At 42.3% G+C, this 15,587-nt stretch overlaps 1 protein-coding gene across 1 annotated transcript in view; it reads right to left on the bottom strand.

Moving 5' to 3' along the window:
• LOC149447531 (long-chain fatty acid transport protein 2-like) overlaps positions 1-15,240 on the bottom strand; it is a 46,992-nt gene extending 31,752 nt beyond the window's left edge. The window contains exons 1-4 of the mRNA XM_089652405.1: positions 14,664-15,240; positions 11,814-12,023; positions 5,304-5,462; positions 491-615 (exon numbers count right to left, since the gene is read on the bottom strand). Coding sequence (XP_089508531.1) covers positions 491-615; positions 5,304-5,462; positions 11,814-12,023; positions 14,664-15,171 — 1,002 coding nt within the window. The 5' untranslated portion in view covers positions 15,172-15,240. The remainder of the gene's footprint in view (positions 1-490; positions 616-5,303; positions 5,463-11,813; positions 12,024-14,663) is intronic.
• Positions 15,241-15,587: the final 347 nt, after the last annotated feature.

Genomic DNA, 15,587 nt, shown 5'->3' with positions numbered 1-15,587 from the left:
AGCAAAGAACCAGAATAGGTCATTCATAATAAGAAGACTCTTTATTTGAGATAACATCAAGGCATATACAGTCTTATCCTTCTCTGGAGGCGGCTGTCAGCACTTTGGCATTATGATCAAAAGTTGTCTTGTCCCCCTTACCAAACCTGTCTAAGGGTATCAAGGCTCCCAGGCATTCCCCAGCCAGGCAATACCAATTTCTTGAAGGACTACATTGTTTCCAGAAGGGCCCCATCTCATGTCCTCTTCTCCTCTTTTCTACCACAACAAACATTATACTTTATATCTAAACAGTCATATATATATATATATATATATATATATATATATATATATATATATATATAGTGTATATCCTAGAGGAGGGTGCCTAGTGACAAAAACTAATCCTAACGCCTCGTTTTTATTTTTACTTTTTATTTATCTAAGGAACACAATGTCACTGTTGTGGTTAACATTTTCATTTCACAGTTCAGAGTTTTGTTGATACCTTTGGAGAGTTACATAAATATCGCAAAATTTCTCCTATGTATTGGAAGGCAGTAACATTGTATTTCCTGCAGTCATCCCAGAACTGACTTGCCGAGAATTTATTCCTTATTACACAAGTGGCTCCTGATTAAAAAAAAAAACAAAAACAAAACAATTAAGCTCCAATTACAAGTTATAGGCCACAGAACTACAAGAGATTAACTGAGGAAAGGCTGAAGAGGCCCACAAATGTTTTATTAGAGTTAACAGCTCCAAACTATTTCTCTGGGGAACCAAAATCCATTACCATTTTCCCTGGTTCTGCAGCTTCCCTGCAACACGCAAGCCCCCTTCCTTCATTTATTACTCTAAATAGGAGTACTTGTGTATCTAAAGTGACCTTACTTAGAGAAAAAACTGGCTTAGAGGACATCATGAGGATAATATATGAGGCTCTCACGTCTGACCATTCTCTAATGTCTATGGCCAATTCTAGAGCCAGGTTAAAGAGTTAGTTCACCTTTACAGAAAAAAATGTAAAGGTGAACTAACACCGGACACCCTCCTCACCCCCTGGTCCCCATCGTACTTGACTCCAGGGTTGCCTAGTTGTCAGAACCCACAAAGCCACCCAAGTGGACTGGGGATTTGAAATCCCCACTCTTCTACCTCCTAGTTGGATTGGAGCAGTCAGTGCTGTCAATTTGACTGTATAGTCACGTTAAAAACCATAGTGTTGGTGTGTAAAACTAGACAAAGCAGGGCAAATCATAATATGAGGAATGCACTTCTTACAGTGTTCGACTTTGGTGACAGATGGGCACTCGTAGTGAGTATAGGGGGTGTGTCAGGAATGGACTCGCCAATAGTGGTGGGACTCACCTGCCTTGTGGGTTGCAGTACCAGGACTGGCCAGCGGGTGCTCTCAGCAACCATAAGCTCACTCCTGCAGTCAGCCAAAACACCTGAGGCTGATTGCAGAAGGTGCATATAAGGAATGGCCAGGCCTGTGATCAGGGCCTTGGTGTATGTTTTCACAAGAGCCCCTGTACCTGCACCCTGTCGGCTTCCTGTCTGATCCTGCTTGATCCCTGACTCTGATTGAACTCCACCTGTCCTGACCTCTGCTATTCCTGACCACTCTCCAGTCTGCTCCTTTGGTACCTTGTCTGCCTGATTGTTCCTGACCCGGCCCGTCCGACTACGCTTAGTATTGTTCTTTTGTTATCTGTTGGGGGTTTTGGTTTGGTTTGTTTGCACTGTGTTTATGTTTAGTCTTGCACTGCGTTTATGTATTGTTTAGTCTTAAATAAATTATATTGTTTATACTATATCTGAAGCCTGCGTTTCCCTGTGTCAGTCCACACACCTCTGGTCATACCCGGAGCCCTGACAGGGTGGTACTATGCAAGTGAAACGATGAGATGCCACAAGCACACTGTTACATACACTCTTTTATTGGTGCAATGTCAGATTAGTCAAGCAAGCCAATGGCGGTTATTTACTAGAGCTGCATGGTGCAAAATCTGGTGCAGCTCTGCACAGAAGCCAATCAGCTTCCAGGTTTTATTGTCAGAGTTTAACTGAAAATGCAGAAATTAGAAGCTGGTTGGCTACCATGCACAGCTGCACCAGATTCTGAGTACACCACTTTTAGTAAATCTCCCCCAATGTTTTGGGTCCACACAGGGTCCCTCCCTCAGTTTCACATAGTGACTAGTGGATAATAGTGCATAGGCATTGTGAACAGTGACTGCACCAGGGTGCTGGTGATGTCTTATCGATTCACTGTAGACAAGGTAGCAGAGATGGAAATTGTCCACTGTCCAGGATAGGCTGACCAAATATAATAGGACATGGGTCTGCTGGGTACACTACAATCCACTCAGGAATTCCTGGATGTAATTTTATGTCCCATGTAATCAAGGCCTGACTGTGATGTTCCCAAACTTTAAACCACACCCTGAGTAGCCACCAGAACCCTGGCTGGCCTTGGGGACCCGATAAAGGATGGGACTCCCAGAGAAGATGGATAACCACTTTCTAAACGCCTTCCCCGCAGTCCCTCATTTTCACTTTTGTTTACTTTTGTTATTCCTACCCTACTTATTTTTTTTCCATTTCTTTTTTTTTACTACCCAATTTACTTCTCACGGCTCTCCTCTGTCTGTGTCTAATTGTCTCTTTCTTCATGCCCTCTTCACCTTCACTATCATGGGTTTCCTCCTCAACCCCATTTCAACAGTTCCATATGTCATTTGAAAATCAAGGAGTAGGACTATAATCCTTGTTAAGCAGCTTAACACTTATAATGTTTTAATCAGGTTAGAACATATCCATAGGCTTGCATTGTGGTTAGGAAGAAGTGAAAGGAATCGCAATGTATACTTACAATAAAGTAAGCGAGGCTGCATATGTCATTAATAGAACTCACTGCCCTTGTGTATTTGTTTATACAAGCTATACACAAAAAGGTTTTATTAACAGTTAACAACAATATTAGCACTATCTGTAGACCCAGAGCTATAGTTCATTAACATTATACAGTGGATATAAAAAGTCTACACACCCCTGTTAAAATGCCAGGACTCTCTGATGTAAAAAAATGACACAAAGATAAATAATTTCAGAACTTTTTCCACATTTAATGTGACCTATAAACTGTACAACTCAATTGCAAAACAAACTGAAATCTTTTTTTTTTGGGTGGGGGAGTAAACATAAAAACTAAAATAACATGGTTGCATAAGTGTGCACATTCTCTTATAACTGGGGATGTAACTCTGTTCAGAATTAAGCAATCTCATTCAAAATCATGTTAAATAGGGGTCAGTACACACCTGCCATAATTTAAAGTGCCTCTGATTAACCCCAAATAAAGTTCAGCTGTTCTAGTAGGTCTTTCCTGGCATTTCCTTTGTTGCATCCTACAGCAAAAGCCATTCTCCACAGAGAGTTTCCAAAGCATCAGAGGGATCTCATTGTTAAAAGGTATCAGTCAGGAGAGGGGTACAAAAGAATTTCCAAGGCATTAGATATACCATGGAACACAGTGAAGACAGTCATCATTGGAGAAAATATGGCACAATAGTGACATTACCAAGAACTGGACGTCCCTCCAAAATTGATGAAAAGATTAGAAGAAAACTGGTCTGGGAGGCTGCCAAGAGGCCTACAGCAACATGACAGGAGCTGCAGGAATATCTGGCAAGTACCGACTGTGTGGTACATGTCACAACAATCTCCCGTATTCTTCAAAAGTCTGGGCTATGGGGTAGAGTGGCAAGATTGAAGCCTTTTCTCAAGAAGAAAAACATCCAAGCTAAATTTTGCAAAAACACATCTGAAGTCTCCCAAAAGCATGTGGGAAAATGTGTTCTGGTCTGAAACTTTATGGTTGAACTTTTTGGCCATAATTCCAAAAGATATGAACACCATACCCACAATGAAGCATGGTGGTGGCAAAATCATGCTTTGGGGCTGTTTTTCTTCAGCTGGAACTGGGGCCTTAGTCAAGGTAGAGGAAATTATGAACAGTTCTAAATACCAGTCAATATTGGCACAAAACCTTCAGGCTTCTGCTAGAAAGCTGAACATGAAGAGGAACTTCATCTTTCAGCATGACAACGACCCAAAGCATACATCCAATTCAATAAAGGAATGGCTTCACCAGAAGAAGATTAAAGTTTTGGAATGGCCCAGCCGGAGCCCAGACCTGAATCTGATCGAAAATCTGTGGAGTGATCTGTAGAGGGCTGTGCAAAAGAGATGCCCTCACAATCTGACAGATTTGGAGTGTTTCTGCAAGGAAGAGTGGGCAAATATTGCCAAGTCAAGATGTGCCATGCCGATAGACTTATACCCAAAAAGACTGAGTGCTGGAATCAAATTAAAAGGTGCTTTAACAAAGTAGTAATTTAAGGGTGTGCACTCTTATGCAACCATATTATTTTCGTTTTTTATTTTTATTTTTACTTCCCTCCACCTAAAAGATTTCAGTTTGTTGTTCAACTGAGTTGTACAGTTTATAGGTTACATTAAAGGTGGAAAAAGTTCTGAAATGATTTATCGTTGTCTCATTTTTTTGACATCACAGAAACATGACATTTTTACAGGTGTGTGTATAGACTTTTTATATCCACTGTATGTAAATACCAGCTTTTCCCTGAAGTGGTTGTAAACCTCTGAAATAAAAAATGAAGTATATCCTACTATAATATATACTTGCCTCAATCCAAAGCACCTGTGTTGTTCCTATCTGATTTCTCCTCCCTCTGCATGAATCTCTCTTCTAATTTGACACCAGACAATACTAGGAGATAGCCCCAGCCCAGCACACAGCAGGTGATTGAAAGCCTCAGCTGTACATGTTTTCCTATGAGTAATTGTAGAGGGGTGTCCATTACTTCCACTCTGTTCTTAGACTACACAGAGCTCTCCTCTCATGCAGTGCAGTGTGTGTTGTCAGATCCCTGCCTTCTGGAGCTGAGAAAAATCCTTTGATCTGTGTGTTTTAGAAGACTGTAGAGGAGAGATGGCTGCAGATAATATGGTACATCTTATGTAGGAGGATCTGTTTTATCTCTGTGTAGCACCCAAAGCCAGTCACTTCACTGGATATATGTAAAGGTTTACAACCACTTTGGACAAGCTGTTGAGCTTGCCTTCCCAGTCTCCTCCTTTACCTCTTCATTGGTCCTTTTATTATGATAGGTGGCCTTACTGACCAATAGAGTCTTAGAAGGCAAGGGAGGGGCAGGACTAAATCTGGCTTAATCCTACATTTCACTCATAAAATGATCAGTACTGAATAGCTAGAATGGAATACCTACCATGTTGAATGCATCCACGGATCCCAATCATAAGTCCAGCACTGTGATAAAGAGGCAGTGGAATGTACACTATATCCTTGCATGTAATTCCAGACAGTGTACTTATAGATGAGCTGAACAGCAAACGCCCTTGATTTATCACAGCAGCCTTGGGGAGACCTTTTAGAAAGAGATGTTTAGCATTGTATGGATCATTAATTATGGTCAATTATTATCCCATTCGAACATTTCTATGTCATCATTGGTTTACTAATATATGCTGCCAAGTTGCAAAGATTTTTCCTTTTACAATCGTTTTATTTGTCTTTCACATATGTTTAACAATAAGGCTGCAGTAAGGCTACTTTTACACCGTTTTGTATAAAAACATCAAAAACGTATATGCATTTTGCTGCATTTTTGCCTTGTTGCGTTAAATTTAATTATGTGTTTTTGCTGCGTTTGCGTTGCATTTTCCCCATGTCACTTCCCACAATTCTATAAAGATATTCTCATGCGATTTCCAGTGTGACTTTGCAGTGCGACTTGCTTGTTATTTTGATGTGACTTTGATGCGATTTCAATGCAACTTTAGAAGTCACATCAGCATAGATAAGAAGCATTCCTATGTGACTTTGATGAAGGAGTGTTTTTTTTTCATTCTTTAGCCCTCACTTCTCCTCCTCATTCATCCTTGCTGCCTATGGCTAGATTCACACTGAAGTGGTTTTGATCCTTCCTCCAATCAGTCGAGCTTTCCTCAGATCAATTTATCCTTTGATCGATCGATCCTTCCTTCCTTCAATCGATTGAAGAATCAAAGGAAGGATCAAAGGACGTATTGAATGATCAAAAGGGAGGATCGATTGATTGAGGGAAGAATTGATCAAGAAGGGTCAATCGATCGAAGGGTCAATCTATCGATCAAAGGAAGGATCCAAGAAAGGCTGCCAAAATCACAGCTGTATCAGAATCCATGGATGAAGGATGACCAGTGAGGAGAGGTGAGGGTTAAAAAAAATACTCATGCATCAAAGTCGTATAGCAATACTTTTATGCTGATGCGACTTCTGTGAGATAACATGCAAGTCTATGGAGCTGAAATCGCACTTAAGTCCACCAATAACCTTTTCCAAAATCGCACTGTGCTGAGTCACATTGAATCAGGGACGTTGAATTTGTATCGCCCGATGCCCGGGACATGTGGTTCTGGGTGTCGGGCAAGTATCTTTTTTCAACCTGTAGCCCCGCTGTGGGCAAGCAGCACGGCTCACCTGTTAGGTGGAAGCATTCGGGCAGCAGCGCTGTCACCCAATTTCTTCCACGCAGCCCACAGTGCCTGCCTCTCCCCCCAGCTCGCCAAGTCTCTCGGGCTCTGCTTGCCCATCTGTGGGCCCGGGACTGGCTCAGTGTGCGCCAGCATCTAGAGGGGAGGGAGAAGGTAATGGCCCTGTAATCTATGTTTCAGGAAATTGTTACATATTGGGTTTTTCTACCTCCTTGTAACATTCTCTATGAGATTCCAAACTTCTACTTTTCCCCTTCACTTCCATTTGTTTAGAACAAGCAGTGTGCATAAGTTGGGGTCATGTACACTGCTCTTTGCACACTACACATCCCATGGTCCCTAGTCAATCCCAGGAGTGAGCAGGAGAGGGTGGCTATGTTCCTACATAAAGTAGGATCTTGAATGTATTATATGAATGTTGTCACCCTGTATCTGAAAGTCAGACCAAAGCAGCAAAGAAAAAAAATGGAATAGGCTGACAGCAATAAAAAGGTACTTTTCTGAGTTAAGAATGCATATTGTAATAGAATGTTCTTTAACCACTTTACAACCACGCTATAGCCGAAAGACGACTACAGCGCAGTTGTCCAGTTCTGAGAGGGCATCATATGATGTCCTCCCAGAACACGCCTCCTGTGTGCCCCCAGAGGTGCGCACCCGGTGCTGTCGGTTATCGCTGTGTCCTACGGACACAGCTGATCACATGACTAGGAATAAGGCCATTTACAACGGCCTTTTACCACGTGATCAGCTGTGTCCAATGACACAGCAGATCACAAAGTAAATACAGTTACCGGTTATCGGCAGCACTTTCCTCACAGTCACAGAGTGAGAAAAGTACTTCCAATAACCGGCAAATGTCACAGAGCAGATCTGCATCGATAATCAGTGCCCTGATCATCAGTGCCGCCCATCAGTACCCAGCAATGCCACCTATCAGTGGCCAGCACTGCCAACCAGCAGTGCCCATCAGTGCACAGCAGTGCCACCCATCAGTGCACAGCACTGCTCCCAGTCAGTGCCCATCAGTGCCTCCTCATCAATGCCCACCAGTGCTGCCTCATCAGTGTCACCTCATCAGTGCAGCCTATCAGTTCCCATCGGTGCTACCTATCCGTGCCACCTCATCAGTGCCCATCAATGCTGCCCATCAGTGCTGCTTTTCATTGCAGCCTCATCAATGCACATCAGTGAAGGAGAAAAATTACCTGTTTGCAAAATGTTATAATAGAAACAAAGAAAAACATGTTTTATTTGCTCTTATTTTGTTTATAGTGCAAAAAAATAAAAACCCAGCGGCGGTTAAATACCACCAAAAGAAAGCTCTATTTGTGTGAAAAAAAATTATACAAATTTCGAATGGGTACAATGTTACATGACCACGCCATTGTCATTCAATTGCAACGGCACTCAAAGCTGAAAATTGGCCTCGGCAGGAAGGGGGTAAAAGTGCCCGCTAGGCAAGTGGTTAAATCTGAGTTTAAGATCACTTTAAGTGTCCATTCTACTTTTATGGAAAAATACATGTTTGCATCTCTACGATAATGGGATGCAGTAAAAGCTTCTTTCTGGCACTTCGAGCAAACAAGTCATTTTTGTTCAAGTATCACCGTATTGTACTCCTTAAAAACAACCACACCATCTTTTTTCAGAGCAACCTGTATTTCTTTTGAGGTTGCCTGTGGGTTTTTCTTTGAATCCCGGACAATTCTTCTGTCAGTTATGGCTGCAATCTTTCTTGGTCTACCTGACCTTGGCTTGGTATCAAGAGATCCCCGAACTTTCCACTTCTTAATAGGTGATTTAACAGTACTGACTGGCATATTCAAGGCTTTGGACATCTCTATATGTCCTTTTCCATCTTTATAAAGTTACATTACCTTGTTACACAGGACTTTTGACAGTTCTTTTCTGATCCCCATGGCTCAGTGTCTAGTCTAGTCAGTGCTTCCACGTAAGAGCTAACAAACTCATTGACTATTTATACACTGACACTAATTGCAATTTAAAAAGCCACAGATGTGGGACATTAACCTCTAATTGGCATTTTAACCCGTGTGTGTCACCTTGTGTGTCTGTACCAAGGCCAAACATTCCAGGGTATGTAAACTTTTGATCATAGCCATTTGGGTGATTTCTGTTATCATTATGATTTAAATAGGAGCCAAACAACTATGTGATAATAAATGGCTTCATATGATCATCATCCTTCAATAAAAGAGCATTTTTTGGCATGATCAGTCATATTTTCAATACCAATGCCAAAATTTCACAATTTCTGCCAGGGTATGCAAACGTTTGAGCACAACTGAATGTGTAAAGTACTGCATAAATTGACAGTTCTATACAAGTACCTGTAATAAATACATATAAAGTTCCAGCGGTTCATGAATATAAATATGTGCATAAACAGTTCTTCCTCCTATCCATGCAAGTACCAACTGTGAACATCTTCAGTTATGTGCAGTCACCAATGGGGGCGGACTGAAAACTCATGGGGCCCCCGGGCAATAGGGGATCATGGGGCCCCTGTGTCCTCACCCACACTCAAACCACACCCAAGAAAGCCTATGAAAGGTACCAGGGGGATCTCATGGGGCCCCCTACTGACCCTGGGCCCTCAGGCAGTGCCCGAGTTCCCAAATGGTCAGTCCGCCCCTGGTCACCAATCACTAAGCTGCATAGACATGGGCAGCATGCAGCACTTTGCAAGACAGTGTGGACAGGCTCTCCCCTTACACAGATCAGCTCCGCTCCTGAATATTTGCCTCGCTTTAGCTTCTCCACTAGGGGCAATGGTGACCGCTGTTAAAATGTAAGGACACAGCTGTGTGGTCTGACATGGAAAAAATCGCATGCTGTACTTATGGTGCTCTGTGTTCTGGATGAAGACTGAGCATGTACTTTAAAAGATTTATATAAAGTTTGAAAAGTGTATTTAATTTCCAGCACACAGGTTTTATAATTTTTTTTTCATTTTCACAAATAGAATATGTATTATTATTGGACATTTAAACATTGTACATAGTATGTTTCTCTGCGCTGTGTTGAATACAACGTGTTGGCCTTTATACCTGTTTGGGGGTGAGCTTTAAGACCAAGGAAAGGATTTACTACTCTCAATACTTCTTAAATGTCTCTGTTACCAGAGTCCCCCAAACCAGTTGTGTAACAGAAATAATTATTTAACTTTGCAGAATTGTGTAAGTGGAGGTTGCCCAGATAGTAAATCCAGAGTCCAAAGGTGCAATGCATATGCAGTAACTAAAGGTTAAACATTAAATGTGGTAAGACTGACATCTAGCAGCTGGGATTCTGACATGGATTCCTGAACATAAATAATGTGAAATATTTCCAATTATGTCAAATATAAGCATAGAAAATGATTTTAACACCTTTCCGCCATCTCCTCCCAGCGGAGGTGAGCATTCTGATCATGTGACTGCCAGTCAAAGCGGTCACATGATAGGAAAGCTCCTGATTCCAAGTATACATTGGGAGCTTTCTGCCTGCCAGTAACTGTGCTAGGCACTGTTTACATAGGGATGCATATTTATTTATTTCAGGTACTTATATAGCGCCGTCAATTTACACAGCACTTTACACATATATATTGTACATTCACATCAGTCCCTAATCCTCAAGGGGTGTACAATCTAAGGTCCCTAACCAGGGGCAGACTGGCCATTTGAGCACTCAGGCACTGCCCGTAGCCTGGGGTCAGTAGGGGGCCCCATGAAATGCCACTGGTACCTTTTTATAGGCTTTTTTGTGTGTGCTTTGAGTGTAGGCAAGGACACAGGGGCCCCATGATCCCCTATTGCCCAGGGCCCCATGAGTTGTCAGTCCGCCCCTGTCCCTAAATAACATTCATACATACACATATTATGGCCAATTTAGGCAGGAGCCAATTAACCTACCAGCATGTGTTTGGAGTGTGGGAGGAAACCGGAGTACCCAGAGGAAACCCACGCAGGCACAGGGAGAACATGCAAACTCCATGCAGGTGGTGCCATGGCTGGGATTCAAATCAACGACCCTAGGACTGCCAGGCAGAAGTGCTAACCATTTAGCCATGGATGCATATATGTGGCTTCTCTGCCTTTAAAGCCCATCCAATCTCCAGGCAAACTGATGGCTACACAGATGAAATAAATACAAAGAAGCTATTTTACCTGCCAAAGGATCTATATTTCTGTCTATAACATTCTGAGATTTATTACGTCTCTTACCTGACCTGATTTTTTCCTGCTGTAGTTGAGTGACACTCATTGGTCTCCTCCACAGGGGCAGACTGACAACTCATGTGGCCCCTGGGCAATAGGGGATCATGGGGCCCCTGTGTCCTTGCCCAAACTCATGGGGCCCCCTACTGACCCCGAGCCCTCGGGCAGTGCCCGAGTTTCCAAATGGTCAGTCCGCCCCTGCTCCTCCATAACCCCAACCTGCGACTGAAAAGAAGAAGCTAACAGTCTGATGAGCTCATCCCTCTGTCACTCGTCTCTCTCCTCCTACCAACATGATTCTTACACTGCAGTGCAACTGATTGGCTCCTTATGCTGCTTCTCATGTCCCCAGTCTGAGCTCTGCTGCACAGGTACAGGCTGATAGCAAGTCAAACTCAGGTATTTACAATGCTTGCATTAAAAAAATTGATTTAATTATTTATTAATTAATAGTTACACAGATGAAATAAATAGAAAGAAGCTATTTTACCTGCCAAAGGATCTGTATTTCTGTCTATAAAATTCTGAGATTTAATATGTCTCTTACACAGCACCTGACCTGATTTTTCCCTGCTGTAGCTGAGTGACACTCATTGGTCTCCTCCATAACCCCAACCTGCGACTGAAAAGAAGACGCTAACAGTCTGATGAGCTCATCTCTCTGTCACTCCTCTCTCCTCCTACCAACATGATCCTTGCACTTCAGTGATCCTTATGCTGCTTCTCATGTCCCCAGTCTGAGCTCTGCTGCACAGGTACAGGCTGATAGCAAGTCAAACTCAGGTATTTACAATGCTTGCGTTAAAATTTTTTTGATTTAAATGATTAATTAATACATAGCTGTATTAATGTGTGTCTGTTATATTTACCTAGAGTTCAGCTCTAAGAGCTGAAGTGTTTTATTTCTACAGGTTATCTTTTGGTAAATTGGCTGCCATAGCCACCAATGCACACAGAGTTCTTCAATTGTGTGATAAGTTGCAGATGTTGTAAAGAGAAATCAATTGTACGATATACCTGTAGTTCCAGATGTGTAGATGTAGAGAGCTGGGGATTTCGCATTAAGACCTGACCTGAATGAGCTGGGGATGGGTTCCTGAGAGGCGGCTTCCACTTTGTCCAGCAGACTGTATACTCCTGTGGTGGGTGACTCTCTGCTCAGATAAAAGACCAGCACCTCCTGCTCTGTCAGGGCCGGCAGAACTTCTTCCACAGCACTCCTCAGTTCTGGATAAAGCAAAACAGATGCTGTCAAGTAAGCTTAAAGTGTGACTAAACCCACAACAGTAAAATCAGTCTGTATATGCAGTAGAGCATGCTTGTTGTACTCACTGTGGAACCTAAGGGGTTAATTCTCTGCATTCTGTAAAAAGGCTGTTCCATCCTGACTTCTCTGACCTTCCCCATCTTCCAGTGCCCCTCTTTTATCCCCTGATAAGACATATCTTGTGGAGATACTCTGCACATGCTCAGTTTGGTGTGTATTGCTAGAGAGGTATTTTTTTTTCTTGGGAGAGTGCATGTGATCAGCACAGAGTCAATCAGCACTGTTCAGACAGAGTTCAGGGGTTCTGCATCCTCCTAGAGCAAAATGAAAACTCCTCCTACAAGCTTTAACATGTGCTCTGCTGGACACTGAAAGAAGTCACAAGACTGCTATATACTACTGATGAGAAAAGGTATTTAGCAGTTTATATTTACTAAAATAATTGCACTTCCATGTTCTGTGTGCTGTGGGAGACCAGATAGAATGAATGCAGGGTCCTGGGTTTAGTAACACTTTAAAAGAACTAACTGCAAAACGTTATTCTTCATTTTGGATAGAGTAAGGGAGTGTTATAACTCTGCCAGGTTTTTTTTTAATCTGTGTTTGATTTGAGGAGCTTTCCCTTCACTTCCTGTCCCATAGCCAAAACAGGAAATGAGCATGAATCCCTTTAAAGAGAGAGAATCCCTGGTTGTCACCAGAACTAGTGTCCCCATTGGAAGATTTCTCTTCTATTACCGTTCTGGGGGGCAATGTAAAGTTTAACTTTTAATGATTACAGTAAACAGGACAAATAGAGAGGGTGAATCTCCCTAACGAGGGCACAGACAGCATAAAGTACCTGACACGTGTTCTCTGTATTCAAAAAGAATATAAAAATAACATTATATACATTTTACAATCAGTGATGTTTTTCAAAGACACGATTGCTGACCTACTTTTTCTAAATGTGCTAGTTGCCTGGCTATATCTAGCTCCATTTTGGGTTACGAACTTAAAACTAGCATGCAGATTAGGAAAGTCAGGACTAGTAATATGCATACACTGTCCTAGGGCAATGACTCAAAAAGTACCAAAGCCATTGCATCTACATGACAGCCAAGAAACTATTTTTTTCAGAAGGAAACATGTTTTCTTGAATACAACAGGCCTTGGTGGGTAAGTGATTTTCTTATATTTCATCGATAGAAGTATCAGTATATTTCATTGTTTTAAAGTAACCTGCATTGAACAAAATATGTAAGCAGCTATTGCTGACCTCCTTCTGAAAAGGCTTGTTACCTAAACCAGAGTTTAAATCAGAACCTAAAGTTGTCCCCCTGCTCACATATATTCACCCTTAGCACTCTCCCCCGCCACTCCATTCCCCTGGGAGCCTAACCCTGCTGCATCGTATTGGAACTCTTTTTTAGCCATGCTTGGCAGTATGTCCTCCAATTATACAGCCTTATACTTAGGGAGCACCTGTACTTTTTTACATATTCCTGCCTGGCATATGTTGGCCCCTTAAATGTCTTGAGGTACTAAATGCAATGGATCCTTCCCTGACAAACGCACCCTCACAAGTCCTTTGCCTGGCCTGGCCTGGCCTGACAAGCACCACCCAGCAGCCCATTCCATACCTTCCTCAGGCGTTATGACCATAGACCCCCTCATCAGCCCTTCCAGCACAAGTCTAATTTCTGGAAGACATTCCCATTATGAGATTAGGAGAAGAAAGCATCCAAGCAAGAACAACCTTTTAACTTTTTACTGGAACAGAGTGATACTGTGTACACATTTACGTGCTTCAGTCATCCAAAGTGGTGATAGTGCCATTCTTCAGTTGCAAGGAGGAGCTAAGGAACAACCCTGCTCTTTTAGGGGTTTGTCAGAGTCCTACATCCCATACCCAAGAAATGCTAATAGTCCCATAAGTCCTATGCCTCTCCTTGCTTGCTTTCCCTCTAAGGGGAAGCTATCAGAAGCCAAATTCTCAAAGATTACATATTTGCTGCTTTGGTCCTTGCACGGCCAACTCTTCCATGCAGACTCCCGCCAGATGCACTATGGTACACCCCACTTGCTACTCTGGGGACCTCTAGCAGCTACATAGACAGCTACTTCACTACAGAGATTCCAACTCTAACTATGGAGACTAGTGGGCAGTTGCTGAACTACACTGGGCATCTTTTGTGCACTTTACTCACAGAGCCTACACTAGGTGATGAAATTAGCCTTCTCCCCAAGTGAGGTAAATTCTATTGCACATGCTCCCCCTTACCCAGAGGCAATGGATATTTGCAATGGTGCTGACAAAGTAGAGTTGAAGCAGGTTGTCAGGTGGGCTAGTAACAGTCTCTGTAAGTCACTGACTTAATACAAGCATATAGTATCTGAATTTAGAACACCTGATCTATATCAATATTTCTTGGTCAGTGAATGAAAAAAGGTTAAACTCTGAGGATCTGATGCCCAAGGTTTTAACAAAAAAAAAAAGCAGGCATCTGCTGGTTTATTGACAAAATTTTGGTAATTTTTGGCACTCCTGAATAACTAAGGGTGTCCAATCAGTTTCTTCACACTGCTTTTCTCAAGCTAAAAAGACATAAATCTCTTACCTGGAGCAGCGATGATCACTTTCGCATTGCTGCACTTGAAGCAATGAAGGAAAGACTTAGACCGTATGTTGTAGTTTAAACATGCCATGGAGCAACCTAATTTGGCCAGTGCTAGCCATATCCAGATATAAGCCGGCTCATTACCGAGGAAGAGAGCAACACAATCCCCCTTTTTCAGGTTAGCATGTTCCCTCAGAGCCCATGCTGCCTGATTGCTTTTAAGGTCTATCTCCTTGAAGGTATACGATTGGTCTTGGTATATAATGAATGGCTGATCGGGTCTAGTGGCAACTTGCTTCTGAAACATATCCAGCACGCCAAAAGAAGGGCATTGTTTGAGTGCTTGCTCTATCTTCTTCGCATAGCTGACAGCTCTGTAGAAGAAATTCAGGTCTTGCCACAGGTAAGGCAGGAATATTCGCTTCAGCATCCATAGCACAGGGATGGCAAATAACAGCGACTTTGAAACCGACATCCTACTAAACAGCGACATTGACTGCACCTGCATGTTTGAATAATGGATCACAAACAATGGAGTACACGAAGGTGTGTGTGCTTCAGAATTATCCTGCTTAACGAGGGCAACCTTGTACTATGAACTGTGAAAAGATCGAGTTTCATACCTTTCACCTTATAACTGCCTCGGTAACTTTCACCATCTAGGAATGTTGCAAATTTATGTAGACGGTCCTGGTAAAGGTGCCATCACAGTATTGGGGAAGGCTTAGTAAAGAGCGCCCCCCGCAGCAAGACAGGATAAAAGTGTATCCACCTTGCCAAATGTGTTCCCACAAGTAAAATGCCTCAGACCTCTCTCAAAAAATGTTATATTGTCAATAGAACTGCAAACAATGGTAAATATAACAATACATTTTAAAAAAGGAAACACTCTGCAGTTGATATTTCTGCAGTGTACAACAAAGT

This window comes from Staurois parvus, unplaced genomic scaffold (assembly GCF_062004578.1).
Source record: "Staurois parvus isolate SC_StPar_1 unplaced genomic scaffold, SC_StPar_1.0 ptg000682l, whole genome shotgun sequence".
In the NCBI taxonomy this organism is placed as follows: Eukaryota; Metazoa; Chordata; class Amphibia; order Anura; family Ranidae; genus Staurois; species Staurois parvus.
This window is presented reverse-complemented; position numbering and strand designations above follow the sequence as displayed.